At 36.6% G+C, this 27,551-nt stretch overlaps 1 protein-coding gene across 3 annotated transcripts in view; it reads right to left on the bottom strand.

The window, feature by feature from the left end:
- Positions 1–1,260: 1,260 nt before the first annotated feature.
- The window catches only part of LOC134540865 (E3 ubiquitin-protein ligase SH3RF3-like), a 69,248-nt gene continuing 42,957 nt past the window's right edge, over positions 1,261–27,551 (bottom strand). For 2 of the 3 annotated variants that reach the window (XM_063383879.1, XM_063383878.1), the window contains exons 13-15: positions 22,485–22,634; positions 20,588–20,707; positions 1,261–13,552 (exon numbers count right to left, since the gene is read on the bottom strand). In XM_063383879.1, the coding sequence (XP_063239949.1) occupies positions 13,384–13,552; positions 20,588–20,707; positions 22,485–22,634 (439 nt within the window). In that variant the 3' untranslated portion in view covers positions 1,261–13,383. The remainder of the gene's footprint in view (positions 13,553–20,587; positions 20,708–22,484; positions 22,635–27,551) is intronic. The other variant, XM_063383881.1, reaches the window with a different exon arrangement.

Raw genomic sequence — 27,551 nt, 5'->3', positions numbered from 1 at the left:
CACTGTACTGTTATCCCTTGTTGAGAGTACTAAGACATATTCACAACTAGAAATGTTACACTTCAAAAATGAATGTAAGAACAGTTATCAAAATTTGTGCGAATAAATGTTTGAGCGCTTGCCACTGAAATACCCCATTACTAGGGACAGGAAAAAATTGGCGGGTTCAATGACCTGTAGGATTAACTCCATAGTTCTGCGTACTCTCGGTCAAATGTCACCCACTCATTGGCTGCTGAGACGTTCCAGCGTAGCAGCCTGTGATTCGATAAAGCTTTGGTCAGGTGTTTTTCATTGGCCCAGAGTCATCCAGGTGAGTAATGAGCCAATAGCAGAGGCAGCACTGAGGTATAACTATTTGTATTTTAGCTTATCGCGAATTTTTCCGGTCTCTAGACATAAAACAAAACACAGACTGCAGGTCATTGAAAGGGACGCTATAATGTAAAGTGACATATTTAAAATGTATTATGTTATTTAACGAACTTCCGTATGTATATAATGAAGAAAATACAGTAGGGTGCTAAAATGTGAGTAATTAATTTTTATAATATTATATTATTTCATCAAAAGTAGGTTTTTTTTGTAATTGTAAATATCAGGGAAATTTTGAATTTTTAATCAGGGAAATCAGGGAAAAATCAGGGAATATTTTTGGTGACTGTGAGTGGCCACCATGTACATAGTAACGGTCACCCACATAGGCATCTAGACACTTTAATGATCATATGATACAAAATTCATTGTTTTCGGGCCTGTGACCGTTTTTTACCGTGCACCAATCGCCTTAATATGTTCACTTCTCTACAACCAATCCCATTATCACATTAATGGAGCTTATTATAACACATGCAGATATTTATAATAGAACTGGGCAGGATAGGGAATTTTTATCTGAAGAAATTATAGCATAACTGTTCACGTGTTTATTTGTTGATATAGTCAATGGTCCTAACCAATATTGTTTATTTTAAAACAGATACATGATATGAAAGAAAAAAATAGCTGTTTCTTACCTGTTTAATGTCTGATATTCGTATTTTCATTTGTGGAAGAGATCATTCCGCTACTGTTTTGCGATAGTAGTGAACTAATTTCGACTATTTGGTGTAATGTTATACTGTATCCCACCGGGCTCCAATCTAATATTTAATTCTACCAGTACAACTATTCAATTTTCACTTCACTTTAATTTAATTAATGTTAGAACAAGCATGATAGTTAGTGACAGAGGGTTGCAATGTGAATAAAATGTTGTTCTTTCTTCTAGTATAAAGTATATTGTTCGAACACTGTACACACAAAAACTGGGTCAAAACAATTCTTAATATAGAAATGTTTAAATATGACTTAACATTACACTGAAATAGATTAAACTGGCTTATATTTTAAAAACATGTAAGAGGACAGTGATTATTACATGACAGTTTAAAGACATCATAGTTCATAGGATGATATGTACATAACACACTCTGAATGTTGTTTTCCATAAGTCTACATGTTAAAGTCATTTGACTTTAAAATGGCATATTTATAATAGCATTACAATTATTAAAGTGTTTACTAAAGACCATTGAATATTAACACATGAGGCACAAATTCAGACTAAAATCATTTATACAAAGTTCATGTGCCTTCATTATACACATAGAAAATACAGTGGAAAATCGTAAAAAATTTCTAACATCATTACAATAAATAAAATTTCCTACAATAATTTACAAATACATTAATTGTACATTACATATGATACAGTAATACCGATTATTGCACACAAATTCTTGCATTACATGATGCACACTTGGAGGCAAGTTGCAATGCAATGTGGCGAGTTTCAAAATAAATTACGATTGATCAACAATTTATAAATATACAATACAGCATTTACAGAAATTCCCCTTCCACCAACAAATTAAAATTGACTAAAAGATTTAAAATTAATAAACAGCATTCTGTAAATTATCTGAAAATTTGTAAAACGAAGTTGAAGTGGAAATTAAACATAAAACAATACACATCATGTACTGATTTACAACTATATACCATGTCTCCAAGAGCATGAGGTCATAATTTATTAACTAACACACAACTAAAACAACTACATTTGCAATAAATAAATGTTAAGAGTAAATTTTTGATGATCCAAAAAATTGTGAATGTTGTCAAACCCTGGACTGTTTCTTTACAGCCTCGGGTCTTCAGTAGTGTTTAGTTCCATCCTTAATTTCCAAGTTAGCCACACTTGTGACTAACACTATGACAATATTAAGACAAGGGTAACAGATTCTATTGCAGTATGAGACAATGTCGGTAAAATATTTATTTTTTAATATTGAGAGCTGCAAAAGACAAAACTTTATGCTTTTTTTTTTTACCTTAACCTTCTCTATGGGTACATGGTATCCCAGAAGCTTTCTGCCAATAATTACACCATACATCTGAGAGAACTTAATTTAGATAAATTACCATTACGTAGTTAACAAAGTACAAAGTATTAAACACTAGTGCCAAAATATATATTTTTTGACACTTGTCCTAAATTACCTAGAGCAAGAATTTCTAAGGTTACACTAAATATAATTTATACATAAAGGCTACACTTACGTGACATGTTTTTGATAAGAGAGACACATTTGATGAAAGTACAAAGAGTAGATAACCTCCCAGTTCAGTGTAACTTATAGATTTTACACCTTGACTTCTTCCTTGTAGAACTAAAAAACAACATGCAAGTTTACAATCCCAAGTATTCTGTTATCTTCTAGTCCACAGAAAAGCCATCACATTACAAACATTGAGTAAAATACTGTACTGTGAAAAGATTTTTGAAAGGAATTATAACTTATTAACCAGGACTAGCCAAGTACTTGTTGAAAATATATTACCGTAATTTAACTGAAAAACTTGGTGCATGCTCAGTCATGAACACTAATCCCATACACAACATCCAACTAGAAGTTCTACTTGGTGGCATATTAAAAGTTCATTGTGGTAATATGTAGGAACCATTTACATTTTCAAAGAATGTTAAGTCATACAAGATTGATGTGAGCCATTATTTTATGTACCTATGCTAAGTGGAACATATGCTGGGAAGAAACGCTTAAACCTAGTTTTCAATCTGGGATTGTAAGCTTGTTTAATTTACTTGCGACCCAACTAAATGGCACAAAGCACTGAGCCGACAAGTTGAGGGAAACGTACCTTCAGAAGCTGCAAAAAAAAACTGTGACAACGCAAGTGAATGGATGTCTTTCAAGTTCCTTAACATTACAATTATTTTTGAGCAGATTTGTGTTCAAGGGCTGTAAAAATATGAATGGGAACTTTATAACTAAAGTCTGCCCTGTCCTTTCATCAATAAATAAATAACTAATACTACTATGCACCAATTTTAACAAAAATTAAATCTAAAACTTATTGACACACACTTCAAAAGACCTTCAAAATATAAATTTAAAGACTGTACACTACCATAAATTCATAAATAATAATCCATAACTATACATAATATACATGTCTACATTATTCTCATTGGAAAAATACTAAATTTATTTTTAAATAGAGCTGGGCTGACTGTTGTAAACCAATCAGTGAGAATTGGGCAATGTTTCAGAAGGTCTTGCCCATCACCGAGAAAAACAATGCTAACGAGATAAAAAATAAAAATAAAAAAACAGAAGGGGGGGGGGGGGGGAATAATTGCGCTAGATTAATTTTTTCTTCTTCATATCACAGGGTGTGTACTTAAGTACCAATAAAGTAAGGAAACTGAATGGCTGGTCAATGAAGTTACGAAAAAATCCTGAATTACAACAACGTTGCTGTATCACGTCATGAATGGAGATGTTCTACAGAACACAGAGAGAGGGTGCATACTCCGATGAGTATCAGCGGCTACTGCTGGCTAGCCTAAGACGCACAGAAATACTGGCTTTGTGTGTTGGAAGACATTTATATAGACAAATTGTCGGAATACAAGTTAGAGCTGTTTTTTAAAACTTCCAATTGTTTATGCGCAACTACAAAGAGAATCCCTTTTAATAAAATTTTTAATAATATTAATTAAAATTAATAAAATATATATATATTTTAAATCACAGGGTTAGAAAGTCAAATGCTTCTCAGAAGTAATTTTAACACGATAGGATGATCTGAGGTGTCGAAATAAACACTCCCAGCACCATTACTGTAATAATTAAGGATTTTTTTTTGTAACTTGGTTGACCTATCATTCAGTTTCCTTAATTTTTTTGGTACTTAGGTATGTACACACCATGTGATATGAAGAAGAAAAAATTAATCTAGTGCAATTATTTTTCCCCTCTCTTTTTCTTTCTCTCTCTCTCTCAAGTTAGCTCAACTATCTGCATTGCAGCATGATCATGCACCTTCATTTTTGTATGAAAAAAAAACAATATTTTTAGGTACTCATTAATGATTGAACTGTTTTTATTTATGTAGTAACTCGAAAATAATGCAACTTCAAAAATGTAAAATATAAAATTTCATGTTTTATTATTATTACACTTATTAGGTATTTCATTCTTGCAATGAATATTTGCATCAGACAGATACAATTATTGTCAATCAGAAGTTAAAATATCTAAGTAAAAAATAAAAACAAATTGACTGAATACACATGTTTTGAAAAGTGAAATGTGCCAGTCAGCTTAAAAAAAAAAAAAAAATTGGTTGTCTGTAAAGTCGGTTTACGGACGATAGTTTAACGTGACAACATCATAACAAAACATTGATGAAATGATTGCATACTTTTATGAATAAAATTGAATCATTTTTATTTTAATAATAAAAGAATAAATACATGAAATTATACTAGTAATTAGATTTTTAAAATGCAAGAATAATTAACCTTTATTGCCGAAATTGTTGTAATAAGCAATGAAAACCACATTAACTTTTCACTTCACTTTATAAACAGTCGACGAAACAGTTCACGTGTAAATGACTTGTAATTAATTTTAAAAACTGGTGTTTAGCTTCAAAGTTTAAATATAATTATGAACAAGTTTTCATATAAATAAACTGTAATCAAATATCCATCATCAATTACATGAATCACCATAATTTTTTTAGTCAATTGTAACATAACCTATTATTACTGCACTCGCCGACAGCGTAACGGAACACAGCGTAACGGAACAATTAGTGTAAAAGGACACAGCGTAACGGAACAATGTGCGTAACGGGACACTTTTTTGTGCGTGCAGCTGGCGTTCATCGATTTATTAGACGTTGTCACGTCAAAAACTTTACGATTGGTAATAAATAATCAGTATTAGCACAACTGACAAATGGGTGATTAGCTCAGCTCTATTTTAAGTCAACTGAACATTACATTGAAATAAAAAACACAAATTATTTAAAAAAATAATTATGCTCAGCATATACAATACAATTATAATGTACAGTATTATTTTTAATGTAAAAATTTCCTATGTGTACACATGGCAAACCACAGAATTGGTAAAAGAAACTTAGTAGTACGTACATGAGAACACTTGGCATACTTCAACAACAAATGGTTTGTACAAGTTGTTAGCTGCAAAAACTCGGGATGGTGGCACTTAAATAAATTAATCAGGTAGCAAATAAGTTACACAACTAAAATAGCTGCTGTATGGCAGTAGTTAGCGTGATTATTCAGTATCCTATCATAACTGAAGTTAGAGGCTAGTTAGTACACAATTAACTCAAAATATAAAATACTATCTATATAATATTGTTTTAACATGTAAAATAAAAATGGCTATTAAGTTTCTTTTACGGAAAGATTAAACCCAATGCAGGCAAACACAATGTACCATATTTACAATGTGCAAAATGAGAATTAACTTAAAGCTTAAAGAACTTAAAGATGCTACTAGCTTGTGAGACGTCTTGTGACTACTAATGTCACTTTTGCGTGAGTTCCCACACCCAGTGGTACTTAAGCTGCTGTTGCATGTAAGATGGGGTAGAGCTATTTTTAGGATGAAACTTAGCTTGAGCCTGTTTTTTTACCCTTGTATATACACCTTACATCTCCAAATGTTGGCATTCTGTATCTATCACAAAATACTTTGTCAAAATATTCCACAAACAGAATAACCAGAATTTTCCAGGTCTATCATTTTTTACCAGACTGAAACATGCCGTATATTATTTCCATAAAAAGTAAACAATATAATTTTTTGCGCAAATTCCTAACACTGCCACAGTAACAAAGTACCTAAGAATTATTCACTGTTGCGACTGTTTATATGGTAATGAGCACCTGGAAACTTATCGCAAAGTGACACTTCTTGCAACACAGTCCGAGATGGAATTCAACCTCACAGATCAAAAAAACACTGCACACAAGCATTGCAACAAAGACTAAACCGAAATTCAATAAGCATGATGCAGTTAATGGATTAGAGATGCAGGAAGATCCTTCATATAATCATTTGACTTAGTAAATTTCTTAATGTAACACATGACATGTTCCCCTGAATACTTCCCTGCCCCAAAATTAAAAACTCACTGACAGTTTCACGTTGTTCCCTGATGCTGGACATTCTGTTCATAGATGGCCTCTTTTTCCACGCAACAGAATTCAAAAGCAAGGAACTGAGTTAAAAATGATCTCCCTTATGTTCATAAAATTGATGATGGTTTTATTTTTCAGGCCAATTTCATTTTTCTATTTTTAACACAAAAGATTTTGGGTGTTACTGTTTTTATTTTTTATGAATTCTCTTTATTAAAAGAGAGAGCATATTAATGAAAAAATATGGTACTTAAATGTTCCATGATACTAATTTCTCCAAAACAGTTTCATGTTGTACTTTAATAAAATATACGCCCTTAAGTACATCTATGTTTGAAAAATGTCCTAAGGTCATAATGTTAAAATGAGTAATAACAATTGCAAGATTTAAAAAAGTAAACTTTGTCCAGTCTGTTTTTATTAAATTGTGGTAGAAACATAATCCGGAATAAATTACTTTCATTGAATTTAATACCGTATTTAAATATTTGTCATTAGAGTTAAGTTTTGCTTAAAAATATTGATTAGTTTCAAGATTATTGAATTTCGGTGTTATGTGGTGTATGGACACATTTTTCTGTTATTTTGGTTTTATCACAATTCACCACATAATCTTGTCCCTACTGACGAACAGTTTCCAGAGCCCTCTTGTCTTTTATGAGTGCGCGAAGTTATGATCCAATATTCATAACTGAAAAGCCGACCTCATTCTACGTAAAGTCAGCTGAAGATTCCTTCACTGTAGTGGTGGCGATAGTTGCTGCCAATAGAATTAGCGGCTGCCATATTGGTGGCCCGTGCAGTAATCTACTTTGCTTTAGCAATCGGCCATTGGCAACATTCGAGAGAGTTGGTAACTGCAAGTTCCGTGGAAGAGCTTACGGAAAAAGAGATGTCACCATAGACTATAGAAATACTGTAATATTAAAGGGATTTGCATTTTAGGATTAAAGAGATGGGTAAACAATTAAATATGGTTAAGTACTGCGTAAAAATAGAGCATTAACAATTTCAGTGTGTTCACACAAGGTTGTAATAAAAATTACACCGTCTAAAATTTCAAATTCTTCGACAAATACTAATAATATTTAAACCTACTAATATGCAATTTAAAAAAAAAATCCTCCACCATCACTACAGCAGCCTACTTCTCTTTTTGCTTTATTACAAACAGAACCTTTGCAAATACCATTTTATAGAATGACTAAGCACTAAAACATCTGGAGAAAAAAATGCCCTAATAGTCAAATTAATAGAAATTTCCAGGACTTTCCTAAAGTTTCTTAAGAATATGGACACCCTGAAATTATATTAAAATTTATTCACTTGAGCAGTAAAAAATAAATTTGAAATGATAGAATTAAATCAATATTATTTAAGAAACAAAATTGACCCTTTCAACTAGCTAAATAAACCAATTATAAGTTGCTTAGGTGCAAAAAAAAATCACTGTGGTTAACATACCAGTAGTTACTTCACCATTGAGTTGGGATCTCAACTGTACAGCGCACGTTTAAATAACCACTGGGTTGATGGGGGGAAACACAAAGAATATGCATACGTAACTGAGCAAATTTTACTTGACTCAAATATAAACACTACTTCAGTAAAATTCAACACAAGATTAAAAGATTTGCAAATGATTCCATCTCAAGTTTGAAACGCTCAAAAATTCAGAATCAAAACTTTTAAGCGTTTAAATTACTCTGAAAGGTAAACTGTGACCATATATCAAACATGGGTACATGATTGTTATCAATTTCAGTTTTACACTGTTAGCAGTCTAGTTTACAATGATTGAAAAATAACATATAAACCATAAAATTTGCAATAAGGTAACATAATCAAAATAGCACATAGTAGTGTTTGGTACAGGTCATTCTTTTTTGTTAAAAAAATGCAAACATATCGCTTAGCAGCTGAAGACAGCAGATTATATATTTGTGATGTATTATAACATTCAATCCTAAGAATTAAAACTAATTTACAGTACAGAAATATTTTGGGAACTAAATTATTTTACTTGTTAGAAGAAATATTGCCTGAAGTACGTAAAGCACGTGTGAGTGAAAAAATTTTAGTTGCAGCTTTTTCACGCAAATATTACACATTAGTTTTATCTCTTTGCTATTAAGTAGATACAGATTGATACTGAAGTCCTTAGACCACTTTGCAACCGAATGTGTTGGGACTTTTTGCGAGATTATTCGAGGCACAAACGTTGCCAATCTAGGATTGGAGAGCTACAATTTTAAGACAGCATAGATGTACTTCATTTATGGTGATCATGTAGTGTTTGTATTGACAACTCTATCATGTAAAAAAAAAATTAATGTGAAATGTAATAAATTTTTTTAAGGCAAGAATGACATCAACACTGTACTATCCACCTCAGCAACACCAGCTCTGAGATATCAAAAAAAAACTACTGGCACTTCTCTGAAATATTTCATTTTATTATGGCTGAAAATTATAATAAAAAAAAATACTACTGTGCTCACAAATGGGTAACATTTTTGAGTTATTTTAAAAATTAAATTTAAAAAAATTGTGTCAGAAACATACACTTATGTAAAACAGCATTAGTAGTAAATTATCATTTCTTTTAAATATGAATCTTGATATATGTACATACAAAACTATAACTAGTAGTAAACAATCAGAAAATCACATGCTACAATGTACATGTTTCAGACTGTTTAGTATCACAATAAAAAAATAAAAAAAAAGATAATTGTGTTAAAACAAATACAAAATTACTGGCAGCACAACTTCTTTACATGGCATTATTTAATTCCATACGCTAAGTAAATACTAAAAAAATATCACATGAATATTCATTAAATGAAACTAATTAATAAAACAGTAACATGACAACATGCAATCACTTTAAATCACTTTTTACACAACACGCAATTGACTACGGAAATTAAATAAATTCTTAATCAAAATAAAACTGAAAAACATTCTACTATTGCACTGCTTGAAAATTAGTTTCTGGTTACAAAAAATATTGGAAACATAACTCAGCACACAACCAAGCCAATTTTTTGTACTTGCAAATTAGGGTAAAATGAGACAGGCATTCATGAAAATTAATATAAACTAGAGCTGTGTCGATACGAATTGGCAGAAGCCGATTTTGCTGAAATTTAGTTGAATCGGCATTTCTGCGAATTCACAATACACGTGTTAATTTTAACCTGATATTATTGAAAAATGAAAGTGCCCGTCATAACGTAAAAATCCATCGGTACCCTTTTCACTATTTGTACTACTTACTACATACTTTGAACTTGCATCATCTTAGCTACGTGTGCAAACTTAAACACCGTATGTTTTAATAACTTTCCAGAATCTAATAAATCTTAAATATATCATCAGCACAGTAAAGTTCAATAAGAATGTAATATTGTGATGGAGACATTTTTAGATTAACTTACTTAAAGTTTTTAAAATTAAATTTAAAAAAATTATCCCAAATAATATAGGACTTCACATAACTTAAATAATTTTTACTGTTGTCCTATATTACCAAGGGCAAGAATTACTAAGGTTTCTGTCCAAATGTTTTGTGCTGTATATTTTTGCTGCGCAGGCATTAAGATGGTACTGGCATTCCCATTCTTGAATTATAAACATGTACAAAGTCTCGCAATTTTGCACATTTTTAATTAATTTTTTTTTAAACTTCATATTTTGTGAATCAATATATTTAATAGTTACCTATTATTCTTATTTTATAGAATTAACGTATTAAATAATTAAATTTTTCAGCCTACATTAGTAAATTCATGTTTCAATAAGCAACTATAGGGTTGTCAACAAACAAATGATAACAAGCTAAAAATATGAGTTAAAAAAAGAGATAATGTTCCGTTTATAAACTAAAATACATGTGCATTTGCATTGAATGCTTTTCTCAGAATGAGTTATTTAGGGTAATTTAGTAAATTTATACAATTTTTTTAAACCAAAGTTTTATTAATTATTTATTTATTTATATTTTTTTAATCCTGTATCGGTCCGGAATCTGTGAATGAGCAACCGTTGTATCGGCATATCAGCAAAATTTTGTAAATCAGTACAGCTCTAATATAAATCATAAACAACTTTTCTCCTCATAGATATGGGCTATGAAAATAAGTCATATTCAAGGCAAAAAAATTGGATACACTGGTACTCTTGAATGCAAACATTAAACCTGCAATGGACATTTGGGCAGATTTGTTGGAACAAGTTACCAACTGAGAAAGCTAGTAATGAGACTTTCCAGAGATACACACAGTGGCACACAATTCTACGGGCAAATCAATGTCAGAAAAATTTGTTGCAGACACAGTAACCTCCCACACGTTCAGAGGTGAATGTAAGAAGTTGAACATGTGGAGGACATAATTTTACTACCAAAGATAACTGATAGTGATAGGGAATAATCAATTACAAATAAACACTCAATTATGACTTCCTAGGCACATCTTGACTTTTACTGCACTACGAAGTTTTGCTGCCTGTGTGAAAGAGGTACAATTTGGCTGCTGAACTGGTTCTTTAAGCATTCCTTGCAAGCAATATGGCTTTCTCAAAAGCATGGCCTTGAATTTGAACATCTGTTTGATTTTATCATTTTTTTTATTGTAGCTTGAAAATAAAACTCTTGTTGCAGAAGATTATCTTTGAGAGACATTATTTGCCCTTCTAAAATCACCAGAGATGGCTAATTCCTAAGAAGTTTCCAAATTAGATTTGCTCACAAAACTGCGTAAAAACGTCCACTTTCATAAACTACCTAAACTCACAAAAAAATTTTGTTACAAATCTGCAGAACAGGATAGTATAGTTGCAAAACCAGTCTTAACTGCAAATAAATAATTCTGAACACTTTTGTATTAGCTGCAGACTGACAGCCATTATTGCCATCCAGTGGTAGATGTACATCTGTTAGAAGTGTCTTCCAACGTGATGACGGTAGCTGCTACTTCGCTTCCAAAGGGCTGAGCGCGTACCAGCCACTTTAAACAAGACTTGTGCCCACTCAGAACACACAAATCCTGAAATATTTCATTGTACTAATTTATACTTACAGTTTACAGTAGATGAAAGGGAACAGTTTCATTCGCAGGTTAACAGAAAAACCTTGTGGAAAATACACACGAGTTGACAGTAATCAGAACGTACAGTGACGCTAAAGTATATCAATACCCGGCCACCCACATCCTTCAAAGAAGCAGCCACGAGACCAAAGATGCCAATCTTTAACAAGATCTTTAATGAGAACTGATCCGCTACTGGAACGGGGGCATATATACATGTCCATATAATATTATAATGTACGACGGTGCAAGTAACAAAGGTTCATTTTACACTGTTAAGATGAGCTGTTGCCACAGAATATATATAATGTATAGAAGTCGCAATGGAATACGATTTATTCTGCCAATTTTGGGATCCAAAAATGAGGCAGTTGCAAGCTCCCCCAATAGAAAAAGAAAGTACTAGTGGTTTGAAGCTCGCACGCAAGAGAGCTCTAAGATCGCTTGACTCAAGGTCACGGGCTGTATTCTGTTTCTCTCTCTCATTCCATGGATTTTGTTTCTTTTTGCCGAGTGGAGGGGCAGATTATTGACAAGGTGGGCGGTTAGTTTACAAGTTATGATCGTATGCGATAATATTTGAAACACAAATAGATTTTCTTTAAAGAATCTAGTACACACTATTTTTCGTGCAGTGACATGAAATTTCCTTTAGCTCTCAATTTTTCTGTCAAGTAGAGAGTGTTCCCAGGAGCAAAATTCATGACGTAGATCCACCTTCGTACGGATTTTTTTGCGTGGCAGTTGGAACCCTTGTTTTATGCAGTACCTGTATAAAATTGTTGTTATAAATTGCTTTTCATCTTGTCTTCAAGTAACTAGTTTTTTTTTTGGTGGTTTATTCACATTTTTTATTAAGTAAATGGGGAACCAGAAATGTGTTGTTGAGCTGAAAAATTCAGCCACCTACAGATAATTTCTTAACATTTCTTTTGTATAAATTGCAGTTGTCCTTGTCTTACACTAAAAAAAAATGGAACATAGATGTGCCTCATGAACTGTTCCTCGCATTCGGATAACCTATGTATGGATACTTCTTATCCTTTAGAACGTTTGACATTTTAAAATCATCAGTGTGAAATAAAGTTTGAGTAAGTAGGTTTTTAACTTTTAATAATCAAACCATATTTTAAATTCAAAACTGAATGTAGGCCTGATACAAAGTTAATCGGGTACAAAAAATAGCATAAAGAAAGCTTCTCTTCAAAGGTCGCCTGGCGGCGCTCGTAAGCACTGCCTGGAATTTTTGAACCAGCGAAGGGGCCGGACGGGTGGAGAAGGGGTGGTGGCACGACTGGACTGGTTAGCCCTGGTACGGTCGAAGACCACCTGGGGCGTACACCGTCGATACCCCAGCGATTGAACAATTCTTCCGCGAAACTGGCCAGAAAATTCAACCTGGAGCTCGCGACTTCTATACATTATATATATATTCAAGACTTTTGGTTTTTTAAGAAACAGGATACTATAGTGCAATGACAAAAGTTTCAAAGAGAAAAAAAATATAAGTATTTTTAAAATAGAAATATTCCAGATGACATTAACACTGGAAGATGATGTGAAACGTCCTCACTGGGTTATGAATATAAGGATTTTCACCGAAACAAAATTGAATCCACTAATCCACTGTCTTGTTGTTGGAAACATCTGGTCCATCTCGAGGAGGTGCGACTTGCACGCGTGAGAGAGGAGGGGAGACGGCGACGCACGGCCGGCGGCGCGTCACACGCACGACTCGAGCACGCACGCGCCGCGGCCTCACAAGCACTCGACGAAGCTGGCCGGGAAGAGCCCGGTGCGGCCGGTGCGCTGCTGCGTGCCCTTGTACCAGCCGTCGTCCCTCTTCTTGTGCACATGGATGATGTCGCCGACGCGCAGCTCCAGCTCGTACTCGCTGTTCGGGGGGTAAGGCACTATGCAGCGGAACCTGCAACCCACGAACCCCGGAGACTGCAGATACCGTGCAACACCCACCACTATGGTCGTTCCACCCAGACTACTGAGGGGCACAGTGCCCACACACAATCCCTGCAACAGCAACCTCCTGGTCGTTCCACCCAGACTACTGATGGGCACAGTGCCCGCACACAATCCCTGCAACTCAGATACCGTGCAACACCAACCTCCTGGTCGTTCCACCCAGACTACTGATGGGCAGTGCCCACACACAATCCCTGCAACACAGACACTGTGCAACACCCACCTCCTGGTCGTTTCACCCAGAGACTACTGATGGGCACAGTGCCCCCACACAATCCCTGCAACCAAGATACCGTGCAACACCAACCTCCTGGTTGTTCCACCCAGACTACTGATGGGCACAGTGCCCGCACACAATCCCTGCAACACCCACCTACTGGTCGTTCCACTTAGAGAATATTGTTGGGCATAGTGCCCCCACACAATCCCTGCAACAAAGATACAGTGTACACCCACCTCCTGGTTGTTCCACCCAGACTACTGATGGGCACAGTGCCCGCACACAATCCCTGCAACACCCACCTACTGGTCGTTCCACTTAGAGAATATTGTTGGGCATAGTGCCCCCACACAATCCCTGCAACAAAGATACTGTGTACACCCACCTCCTGGTTGTTCCACCCAGACTACTGATGGGCACAGTGCCCGCACACAATCCCTGCAACACCCACCTACTGGTCGTTCCACTTAGAGAATATTGTTGGGCATAGTGCCCCCACACAATCCCTGCAACAAAGATACCGTGTACACCCACCTCCTGGTTGTTCCACCCAGACTACTGATGGGCACAGTGCCCGCACACAATCCCTGCAACACCCACCTACTGGTCGTTCCACTTAGAGAATATTGTTGGGCATAGTGCCCCCACACAATCCCTGCAACAAAGATACCGTGTACACCCACCTCCTGGTTGTTCCACCCAGACTACTGATGGGCACAGTGCCCGCACACAATCCCTGCAACACCCACCTACTGGTCGTTCCACTTAGAGAATATTGTTGGGCATAGTGCCCCCACACAATCCCTGCAACAAAGATACCGTGTACACCCACCTCCTGGTTGTTCCACCCAGACTACTGATGGGCACAGTGCCCGCACACAATCCCTGCAACACCCACCTACTGGTCGTTCCACTTAGAGAATATTGTTGGGCATAGTGCCCCCACACAATCCCTGCAACAAAGATACCGTGTACACCCACCTCCTGGTTGTTCCACCCAGACTACTGATGGGCACAGTGCCCGCACACAACCCCTGCAACACCCACCTACTGGTCGTTCCACTTAGAGAATATTGTTGGGCATAGTGCCCCCACACAATCCCTGCAACAAAGATACAGTGTACACCCACCTCCTGGTCGTTCCACCCAGACTATAGTCGCCGCACTGTAAGTTTGTACTTTTGGGAATAACTGTTGAAAAATGGAACTAAGAATATTTGGTTTACTATTGTGCAATTTGTTTGACAAATAAATAAACAAAATAGGACGACAATTTATCAAGCTATTACGTTTCCGTACGTGTGTATGAATACTGAAATAATTTGTATTTGTTAATTTTATATGTAAGTTTTTAAACACGCGTGGCAACGATATTTATCGGTATGTTGGCTACACACTTGAAGAAATAGTTCCTTAGTATGTAATTTTGAACAGCTGAAATAACGATAAATATTGCTTAAAATGTTTCACATATGTTTACTTCCAGATCCTGGAGTAATATTGTTTAATATATACGAAAGTTAAGTTATTTTGTTTACAGATGACGTTGCAAGCTGTTGCGGATGAATCACCTACGTAACTGTGTGTCGGCCCGAGCCATGTTGAACGCTTGTTTGCTCAAAACGACTTCTGATTTTCCGAAAACATCCAGTGTATTTGTGTACTAATTAATTTTCTAATTTTAAAGGGTTGTCTTAATTGTAACTTGTGAACTATTTCATTTACAGTGTAACTTTGTGTTAGTTATTACGGTTTGTTAGGTTATTAAAATGAATGTAAAGAAGGAGACAACTGGACAGCAAGATATTATCAACGTGGCACGAAGAGTTACGATGTTAATGAATACAGGTCAACTGGAACAGGGTGATGTCGCAGAAATGACAGCATTTCTTCTAGATCTGGGCGTCACGACCGTGAAAAAGTGGGTGACTAATTAACACGTTATGAAAGTATGTGCGTGAAAACGTTCCGTTAGGTTGGGGCATGTTTGTAAAATAGTGTAAAAGTACCTTCCTCGCAGCTTTCTTGTTTTGAATGTCGGGCAAATTACAAACAGACACGTTCTTATATTTTCGGTTATATATTAGGTAATGGATTTATCTGCTGTGCACCCGTGGAAAAGGTTGCAGGGCTGTTCAAGACAGCACATTAAATAATACATAGGTCCCTAGAGGTCAGTATAGGCCTACAATTAAATACTGTAAACATAATTGTGTAAACAATGCGTAGCGTTTTCTTTCATTTGTAAGAATTTTCAACCCACAACATCAAGGAGGAGGAGGTTCAATGACAAAAAAATAGCAATTAATGTATATTATTAATTTAATTCAAGTAAAAAATGTATAATTGTGTTTACATTTTAGTGCAGTCTTTCTGAAAATTATTATAATCTTTTGTTTTGCGAAAAATACCCGTATGTTTGGTAAACATTAGAGATTATAAAATCGGTATGATAATTTTTTTTTTAAATTATTGCTTTTAAGCTGCATTTAATGATCCATTTGAGTTTGCGTAGGTAGGAATTTTTACATTGTAGTTGGTAGCTAATTCTTTTTGGCTAGTACACACACTATTAGTAGATTTTTGATAAAAATACTGATAGCTTCATCAGTTTTATTACAGTATCAATTCTAGTGGACGATATAATATGTAGGCTTTTTTGCATTTTTTAAAATCTAAGATTAATTTTTTTATAATGTCCTTGGAATTTATTTTTTGCATGGGTTAATACATACTTTGTCACAGTTACTTTGCATACATGTAAGTCACCAGTGTAACTTCTATATGGAATGTTTTTTTTGTTTGTTTGTTATTATTAAACCTTCATTTTTTCAGCACGTAGGCTCACTTAAAAGTAGTTGTCAGTACAATAAACAAAATAAAGCATAAGTTTGAGGATAAATATACACATACATTTATATTATAAGCCAATTGCACATATATTTCATGAACCTGAGTAGTAAATTGTTTTGAATTAGATATACATACATTAGGCCTATAGATCATTGCATAATGAATATAATACATTAAGAAAATTATCCTCACAACAGTAACCCTTGCAGTGTAAACAGTTTTGATTACAGGATATAACATAATATTGATGGTAGTGATAATTTATTGCTGAGTTTCGATTTATTTAATATATTTATTTTGTTACAGATTCTTAAGTTAAGTTTTTTATGGCAACAATTTCTTTTCTTTTCTGCATTGTACATACTTAAGTGATATAGTTTTTATATGAGACAAACCACATAGACACATAAAAATACAGTAGAACCCCGATTTTGCGAACACGGATTTAACGAAAACAGCGATTTAACGTAAAGGTTTTCAGGAACCATCAAAAAAACACCAATTTAATAAAATAATAATATAAATTTCCAAAAAATGAAAGTAAATAGTAATGGAATCTTATTAAAAATTACACTTTGTGGTGTCAGTAATAGAATGGAGGTACTACATATTAATATGTGCCTTTGCATCATCTGTCCAAATACGAAAAAATTAAAAAAGTTGTTCAAATTGCTTAAAAACTGCGGGCGCTGTAATTGAATTGCATAGGTGCGTGCCATTGCGCGCGCCTGGATAGATAGACTGTCCGCGACACATGACGTCATGAAGGGTTTCTTTGTCCGCATCCCCCTCCCCCATCAATATCCCTGGCTTGACTCACCACGTTATCTTCCAAACACGCCCGCATAGTAACAGTGCTAGCCAATAATCACACGTTTCCAAATATTCCCTTTCCCATCCTCCAGGTTTTTTCAACTTGTGACCACGTCACACCAATACACCATTATCATTATTCTCTAGAGGTGTAAAAGTAACGAAAAAAAGCGTCCCCGTATGTATTCGTTACTATAACAATTAGTACTCGTTACTATCGTATCACGTTACATTACTCGTTACTTCTGATACCGCATAACAAGCTATGTTATGTTGCAGCAACGAATCGAGTCGTATTGCGTACGCGTACAGTATGACGTCGCATAAATAATAATAATAAATTTTTTATAAACAATTAACAATATTTGATAATTAACAGTTTTTGTTAACCAAGAAACAATTAAATCTCATTAGAGCGGCTTTTTTATACTATCTCTTTTAAGATAAGAACAAAAAAAAAACGTGAAAATACGCGATAATAAAAACATATTTCTAATTTGTAAACAATGCTTTCTTACGTTGTTTCTGTTCCAATCTCAAACTTTGTCTACACACACAATACCTTTAATAAACAGTAAAAAACTTTGACGACGAATTTCCAAATTATACTTTACTTAATAAACAAACATCGTTCTTTGTAACGCAAATTCATCGAATATGCGCGCGCATGCGTAAAACATACGAAAAATGCGAGTAACGAGATGCAGCCGTGTGTAATGTTTCGTTACTCGTTACTAGATGGCGCACCTGTTACTCGGTACCGAATACATACATACGGTTTGCTACAGCTTTATTATTCTCAGTAAGAGCTTTGTGCGCGGTGTTTAGTTTTTGGAATACGTTTTTTATAAGTGCTGCGCAGCTCAGCGAACAAAGAGTGTCAGCCGGCGGCTACGCCGCGCTGTAATAGCAGCTGACCGAGTACAATGACCTTTCTCCGCGTACGGCGCGCTATTGACGGAAATTTTCCATCAATTTGCGGCCAATTTTTTTATTTTTTATTTTTTACTGTGACGCAATGTGTATGTAGCTCGTATTTGTTATAAACGCTGCAGGTTGCGACTGTATTTTAATACACTTTAACGTATTTCTTACACTTTACATATTTTTAAACTTTTATTTTATGCCTCATTTTTCACGGTTTCTGAAAATTTGTATGTACGACCGAGGTGTACGTACGAACCGGGGGCCGTACGAGCGAGATTAAAAGACGTTGAAGATGTAAAGTTGACGAAGTCTGAGATAGCACGGCAGCACAAGATATCAGCGTCGACCCTGTCTACGATATGGAAACGGTAGGGACGCGATAATGAGTGCGGGGGTCATTGAAAATCGGAAAATCGGATTTAACGAAACATCGATTTAGAGTAAACATTTTCGGTAACCATAGCACTTCGTTAAATCGGGGTTCTACTGTACACACTTACAGAAATGTTTAATGTATAACTTAGAATTTGAATTTAAAATTTATTCTGCTTGATAGAAAATAATGCCTCTAATTACAAAAAACATGTAGGTTAGCCGTAACCTTTAACTGATACTTGACTCGGTTCGTAGTGCCAGAAAAGTGTTACTAACTTGTTATTTTCTATTCACAAATGACCTCTCGATGTAATGGCAGTGATGTGCCTGGCACTCACGGCTTTAGGAAACTAACAGTTTACATAGCTACCTCATACTGAATAATTTCTTAAAGTTAAATTCTTCATAAACGATACTGACATAATTTTCATGCTTTCAACCATAGCACTTTGTGATATAGTAATCTCGAAGCAGCAAAATTTCTTTAGTAAAACTTAACATCAATTTTTATAGATATTATGTGAAGACACAGCACCACGCTGGGTTTAAACTCTAAACTATAAAAATTTGCTTAGATTTTTTTATATTTAATATTTGAATTGTTAAACATTGTGTTATGACATTTTCTATTGACAAATAACCAATTATAAAAATTGCAGTGTAATTTTATTATCCATTAATTACATCCCTATTTGACAGTTACCCAACCAAAACATTGCCATGTGGTAGTCACATGGTTTTCCACATGGCAATGTTATTGTTGATATTTGGCCGAAGGATACATAGTCACCTTGAAAATAGATCCCAGCTTGAAGCAGGGCTTCCTAAAAGTATGAACTTACCGTGCGGCGACTATACTGATGGGCACAGTGCCCGCACACAATCCCTGCAACTCAGATACCGTGCAACACCAACCTCCTGGTTGTTCCACCCAGACTACTGATGGGCACAGTGCCCGCACACAATCCCTGCAACACCCACCTACTGGCCGTTCCACTTAGAGAATATTGATGGGCACAGTGCCCGCACACAATCCCTGCAACACCCACCTCCTGGTCGTTCCACTTAGAGAATATTGATGGGCACAGTGCCCCCACACAATCCCTGCAACAAAGATACCGTGCAACACCCACCTCCTGGTCGTTCCACCCAGAGACTATTGATGGGCACAGACCATGAAACAACCCCTGCCATCACATTCTTTGCTTTCAAAACAGCCTGTTTTTGAACAAGTCATAAAACACTATTTTTGTTTTAACTGCAGCTTGGTGTTTCAGATGAGACCATGTAAATCACTTTACTGACAAAGATGTTGCCAGAAAGGATATAATAAATATGGAATAAATTTTATTATTTCAATAATTTTCAAGTGCTATTTTCTTATATCACTATTTCCAATCGATAAAGTCTTTTTTCGTCAACTCACCATCAAAACATTTGGGGTCGCTTGCTATTCAGAGTTTCATTATTTTCAGGTAAATACAATATATGTTTGTGATGCAAACCAATCTTTGTGTGTCAAACTACTGTTCCATGTGAATTCCTGGAGCAATGTTGCTGGTGGCAAGTATAAGCATTTCTTTGGTATCTTCTGCAGAGATAAATAATGCAGTCCTTGTCGACTACACAGGTGCTAGTGGTTCAAGTTCTGAATTTACCTCCCTTAAAATATTTTTCTTTGAATGGCTCTTTTTCATAGAATACCAAATCTTTTGAACACTAAAGATCTGATGGTACTTAAGTATTACGCTAGTCCAATCCCACCTTAAAGCTACAACTTCATTCCGGGCTCACCTTTCTCTCACCGGCACAGTCTGTGGCTTGTTAGCTTTCCTGGAGGCATCACTGGAGTCGGCATCCAGAGAGTTCGACTTGCGATGGTGGCTACTGCAGGCCGGTGTAGTTTCGCCAACCCTATCAGAACGACAATTACTACACGAGTTACAACACACACGAGGAATAGAGGAAGGTAGCCACGATAACTACAATTCTCGACACTGAACGGACTTCATTCCAGCATTCCACGGTTTCCAGGTGGATTCCAGCTACTGACCTTGGTTTAGTGCAGTGCCGCCGTTTAAAGTTCACTCAGAGTTTACCATTACTGTTCGTTTTCATATCAGTACAATACTAGTATTTTGATGCGAAGCAAGTATCAAATAAAATGTTTAAAATATTGGCCAATTCGAATCAAATGGTGAATATTGCTCTCGACGAAGCTGTATTTCACTTATTTTATAAAATACATGATTTAAGCAAAAAAAAATATTTAAAGTTTGTAATGTTTGAACTGATTAAATGATTAACCAATTTATAATATCATTCAATAAAAATTATAAAATAACCAACTTAACTGAAGCAAAACAAATACATTACAATAAAATACTATGTTTTAAAGCTTTGCAACAAATGTATGAAGCTTCACAGACCCAAAACTTTGCATCACAACCCATGCTTCAAATAAAACGAACAGCAAATATTAAAAAGAGCTTTGATTGATTCGCTTAGTCAAAGCTTCACACAAGCCTAGTGTTTCCTGTTGACTACTAGAAGGTTAAATTTCACATTTTAAAAATTTTATATTGTCAGTTATATTGACGTTCAATGATACTGTAAAATCGATAACCTGGCATAGCTGTGGTCCTGAAGGTGCCAGATTAAAGATTTTTCACTACAATTCCATGCAAAGGTATTGAATAATTCATTGCCACACAAAAATACTTGTTGGTAATTGTAAAAAAAAATTTTTAAATGGATTATTGATACGAAGGTAGTTCAGTTAATCAAATAATCTTATTAAATACTACGAGAAAACAGTTTGGTGCATGAACAGAAAAAGAGCATTAGAGTTGATTAAACACTATTTAATTTAAAATAAAAATTATTTCAAGCTGTCGTCATTGCGTTTTCCAGATGATTATGGTTGGAACTAGTTTATCAAATTTGGTTAAAAGCAATTTCGTTAAGATTAGTAAAGAGTCAGGACGTTCACAAAACATGCAATACTAATGGACAATGGTTTTGAAGTCTTCAACCTGACATGATGCGCGTAAAGTAGTGATGGGTCGAATTCACATTTCTTAAAATCTAAATTTCAAATTCAATTCTTAAAAGAGAGCCTCGACTAAGAATCTAGATCCAGGCAGGAAAAAAAATATATAAGCATAACAAAATGGAAATTTTAATTTTTGAAGGTTCAACCAATCCAATTTTTATTTAACATTAAAATAGTGTATTTACATGTTTAAGACATCAAAAAAAAAAATTTTTGTCTCATAAAAATTCTCCCAGAGAATTTTAGCTGGTGTCAAATATTTTCTGTAGAGATTAATAACGTGGTCTAGATCACCAACACAGGTACTAGTTAGAGCTTAAATTTAATACATTCCTTGCCTCACATAGCTTTTTTAAAATCTTTTTCCTCGAATGCAGAAGATTCGATGGTGTTTGAGGATACAAGGATTTGATTGGCCCATCCTTAAAATAAATAAGTTTAATTGGTATACATGGGTAGGAGAACAAAGGAAATTCAAGACCAGGTTTCACGGAATCCCCTGGGAAAAAAAAAAAAACACACCACAGTACACCACACACCGTGAATCAGCGTGCACTCTTGTGCCGGAAGGAAGAGACACAAAACGTGCGAGGCGTGCAAAATGCGCAACAAAGGGTGCAGGAAAGAAACACCAACCTTGCAGGCTGGGCCAGGTTAGCCGTGACTATACTGGTGCGCTCTTTGTGCTTTAGCCTCTGTGACCCGGACAAGCCGAACACGCGGTGGTGCGCGGAGCTAGCGTCTACCGGCAGGACTTGCAGCAGCTGGCTGGGGCACGAGCCGGACCTGCACAGCGGGGTGGCGGGGGGCGGGGGGGGGGGGGGCACGTGAGGGTGAGGGACACAACACACAAACACACACACGCGTGACCACAACCTCCCACCGGCGGTCCCCATGCAACACGACACAAACCACCACCACCACCACAACGAAGTGAACTTCTTTGCTGAGGGGCAGTAGTGGATCCAGAGAGGGGGGCCTAAGGGGCTCAAGCCCCCTCCAAAAGCATCCGGGTCCACTATTGTTTTAGTGTTTGCCTTGATAAAGCCTAGCCTCAGCTGGGTCAAGCCCCTCCCCGAACCAAAATCCTGGATCCGCCACTGCTGAGGGGGCTACAATTTTCAAGCATTTCGAAAATTCTGATCGCATGAACGGGAATAGTTAGGTACGTGGCGAGGGAACTGGGAGTTGAGGAGTCCACGTCAGCGGCGACGCCACTCCCAACGCAGGCGCTAGCGGTCGAAAGGGAAGACGGCAAAAGGAAGGGTTAGGTGCGTAGCGTTGCATGCTACATACTAGTTGTGCATGATTTAAATGTATATTTTGTATTCGAGAAAAGAAAAATTATTGTTCTCCGGTAATCTACAAATCGTTATTTTGCATATTTAAATATTTGATGGTCATAAAGCTATTAAATTTTGTAACAGTCAGAAGAGGAGACTGCAGGGGAGAGGTCGAAATAACGCAAGCAGTGATGCTACGGAATTCTGGCAAATTCGGCTTGGGTTTGACTACTACTTCAATTTTTTTTCTAGTTCATACCCTCATTCTTTTTACTCTCAATTATTATATCAGCAAGAAGTCTTACTTCTGTCATGCGTGGACTCCAAGCACACATTTTTTTTCTCATCAATATCCTTTACTTTTTTCCCCCCTCCTACACTGACTCAATAACAATCTCTCATAAAAATATTTGCAACTACAGTAGACTCCCGATTATCCAGGGTAATGATTGGCTAGGGGTCCACGGATATAAAAAAAACACAATTAAGGCAATGTCAGGAAAAAAAAAACTAATTGAAATTTTTTAAATTTACTACCTAGACAAACACTGTAACAACCATCCCTTAAAGTAACACCCTAATTCGTTCCACTAAAACAGAGATCTATTGAATACAGTGCTAGTCAAATACAATTGTTTCAATAAGAGTATTTTAATTAAAACAATTTGTTTTCGAATAAGGAAAATGTGCTTGCTGACTACCATTTTAATCAAGACAGTACTTCTGTTAAAATTATTTTACTGTACTAATATATGTATGTCTCCATACATTAGGTGTACATTTAAATAAATATTAAATAATCTTTTAAGATTATTCCAGCTAAAATTAAATTTAATAATTTACATACTGCATAATATTTACATAATAAGGCTTGGGCATAACATTCTTATGTAAGTGCTACCAACATTTCTGAGTTACAAAATAATAATGTTATTGATATAGGAGATATATTTCAGTTCTAATTAGAATTTAAAAAGCATAAACTTAATGTTCTCTATTATTAGAAAAATTGGTTGTCCGTAAAGTCGGTTTACAGCGATAGTTTAACCGTTTAACGTGACGTTATAACAAAACATTGATAAAATGATTGCATACTTTTATGAATAAAATTGAATAATTTTTATTGAACTATCACTATTTTGTATGGATACAAAGGAGTGAAATGAAACCTACAATTAAATTATAAATTTTCTTTTATTTGCACTCATTAATTCAAAAAATATGTTTATTACTTTAACGAAGAGATTATTTTAACTATAACTTTTATACATGTTTGCTATTTAACTTCTTCCAATCTGTTCACAAAACTGAATTGAAACTAATAGTTTAGCTGCATGACGCCCAGCAACGCGGAGAAACGGTAAAAGACTGACGAAACTATTTACAGATGGCACTGCTGAACAAGATGGCCGCCACAGTGGCGCACTCACGATCGATGGCGCCAAATTCAAATATCCAAACCACCACACGTTCTAGCACTATGCCCAAACATACCGCCCACCAAAAATAACATTTTTTATGTTTCACTACACTGGTTCTTAGTTGACTGGCAACCGACACAATTTTATCACTGGCCGCTTCACCACTCGATGCTGCTGTTTGATAGTAGCTACTCTTGACACACCATCCTGACCAGGATGTAGGGTTGCGACGCGGCCGAGTTGCCACTGCAGGGGTGGAAGGTGGTCTTCTTTGATGAGGACAAGGTCACCAACCTGCAGGTCACCTTCGCTTTTGGTCCACTTGCCACGTGGTTGTAGTGTGTGCAAATATTCCTTGTGCCACCGCTGCCAGAAGTGCTGTGATGCACTTTGTACCAGCTGCCATCTGTCTAATCTGTTGGTCTGAATTTCCGTGAGGTCTGCAGCTGGAGGAGATGTCAGAGAAGTGCCAACAAGGAAATGTGCTGGCGTAAGGGCCTCCACGTCATTTGGATCTGATGAAATGGCACAGAGTGGACGTGAATTGAGGACAGCTTCAATTTGAGTGAACAAAGTCGACAGCTCTTCAAACGTGAGTATCTGCTGGCCAACGACTCTCTTGAGATGGTACTTCGCAGACTTGATGCTTGCCTCCCACAGGCCTCCAAAATGTGGCGCAGATGGAGGATTGAGGTTCCACTGAATCCCACGAGTAGCCAGAGTGTCTGCCACACAATGCCAGTTAGAGGTGTTCCTCAGGTACCTTTGAAGGTCATTGAAGTAGCGACGTGCCCCTATGAAGTTGGTTCCACAATCTGAAAAAACAGCCTTACAGAGTCCACGCCTAGCCACGAATCTGAAAAAGGCATTTAAGTAGGCAGTGGTACTCAATGATGAAACAACTTCCAAGTGTACTGCCTTAGTTGCTAAGCATATGAATAAGCACAGGTAGGCCTTGGATGAACGACTGTTTCGACCATTCGAAAGCCTGACTTGGAAAGGGCCCCCATAGTCAACACCCACATTCAGAAATGGTCTTGTTTGTTGCACTCGACTTGGTGGAAGATTTCCCATGGATGGCTGCACATTGGTGGCTCTGAATCTGTAACATTTTACACAAGCGTGTATCCTAGTCTTGACAGCTCCTCTACCTGCCACTATCCAGTACTCACACCGAATTGCAGCATGTGTGGCACTGGGGCCAGCATGAAGGTGTAAGACATGATAGTAGTCAATAATCATTTCTGTCACAAAACTCCTTTTGGGAAGCAGGACTTGATGTTTCATTTCATAGGCTACATGTGAATTCTGCAGGCGTCCACCTACACGGATGATCCCATCAGCGTCAATGAATGGCTGTAGTCTTTTAATTCCAGAAGAACATTCGCGAGCTGCAGCCAAACAATCAAACTCTAATTTGAAATTCTCTTGCTGAAGCTGCTTCAAACACACCTTCTTGGCAGCGTCAATTTCTGCTACAGTGAGAGGACCTGTGTGTCGCAACTCCCTTGAAACCTTTAAATTTAATGCAAATCTCAACACGTACGCAAGTACTCTTTGCAGTCGTGACCAGGACGAAAACCTACAAAGGATGTTAAGAATGTTCGGTATACACTGACCAACCAATGAGACTAGCGTGATTGCCTTCAACTCCTCTTTACCTTCCTCTGAACTGGTATATCCTTGACTGGGCCATAAATCCACCTCTGCTGTCAACCAACTTGGCCCAGTCCACCAAAGTGGGTGTGTTAGAAGCTCCTTGGGTGAGAGTCCTCTTGATGCACAGTCTGCAGCATTTTCAGCAGAGGAAACATGTCTCCAGTGAACCGGAACCTTGCTCTCCTGAATACGAGAAACTCTGTTCGCCACAAATGTTTTCAGCCGATGTGGCGGAATCTTAATCCAAGCAAGCACTACGGTCGAGTCACACCATGCATAAATGCAACTTATATGGATTCGCTCGGACAGTGTTGTGATCAGTGATTCAATCAATTTGATAAGCAAGAGTGCAGCCTGCAATTCAAGTCGCGGAAGTGTGACGGTCTTCAGTGGTGCAACACGTGACTTGGCGAGAAGCAAATGTGATTTTGTTTCACCGTGGCTAGAAGTCCGCAAATACACAACAGCTGCGTAACCTTCATTGGATGCATCACTAAAACCATGGAGCTGGTATTCTGACTGTGGTGCAGAAACAAGACGAGGTACGGACAGCTTGCTTAGGACATCCAACTGGCCAATGAAAACCTGCCAATCAGCAACTAAGTCTAGTGGTGGGGTGTCGTCCCAAGAAACTCCCAGTAACCAAAGCCTTTGGAGAAAGATTTTGGCTCGAATGATGACTGGAGTAATCCACCCTAGCGGATCATATAACCTAGCAATTTCTGAAAGGATGGTTCTCTTGGTGACTGTTGCACTGGCATGCTGAACATGATATGAGAAAACGTCTGCCTTCCAATCCCATTGAAGACCAAGTACCTTAATAACTTCATTGCTACCATGAAAACTAAGTGGACTCTCCCGGTGATCTTCTGGAACTGCATCCAAAACTGCCTTACTATTACTGGACCATTTTCTTAGTTCAAAACCACCTTGTTTCAGGAGATTTATTAATTCTTGCTGTAACGCGAGAGCTTCTGTGACTGATGCTGCACCAGTCACAATGTCATCTACAAACACGTCATCCATCACAACCCTTGCTGCCATCGGATACAGAGGACCCTCTTCCATTGCAAGTTGCTGTAAGGCTCTCATCGCCATAAATGGAGCAGCTGAGACTCCGTAAGTGACAGTGTCAAGTTGGAATTCACGTATTGGTTGGTCAGGGTTCTCCCTCCACAGAATTACCTGGTATGGTGCATCGTCTGGATGCACGAGAACCTGACGATACATTTTGCAGATGTCTGTAGTTAATACCACACGGTGAAGACGGAAGTGAGTGATTATGTCCACAATGTCATTTTGAAGCTTGGGTCCAGTCATCAAAACATCATTGAGTGACT

The sequence above is a fragment of the Bacillus rossius genome, chromosome 17, assembly GCF_032445375.1.
Source record: "Bacillus rossius redtenbacheri isolate Brsri chromosome 17, Brsri_v3, whole genome shotgun sequence".
NCBI classification, from domain to species: Eukaryota; Metazoa; Arthropoda; class Insecta; order Phasmatodea; family Bacillidae; genus Bacillus; species Bacillus rossius.
This window is presented reverse-complemented; position numbering and strand designations above follow the sequence as displayed.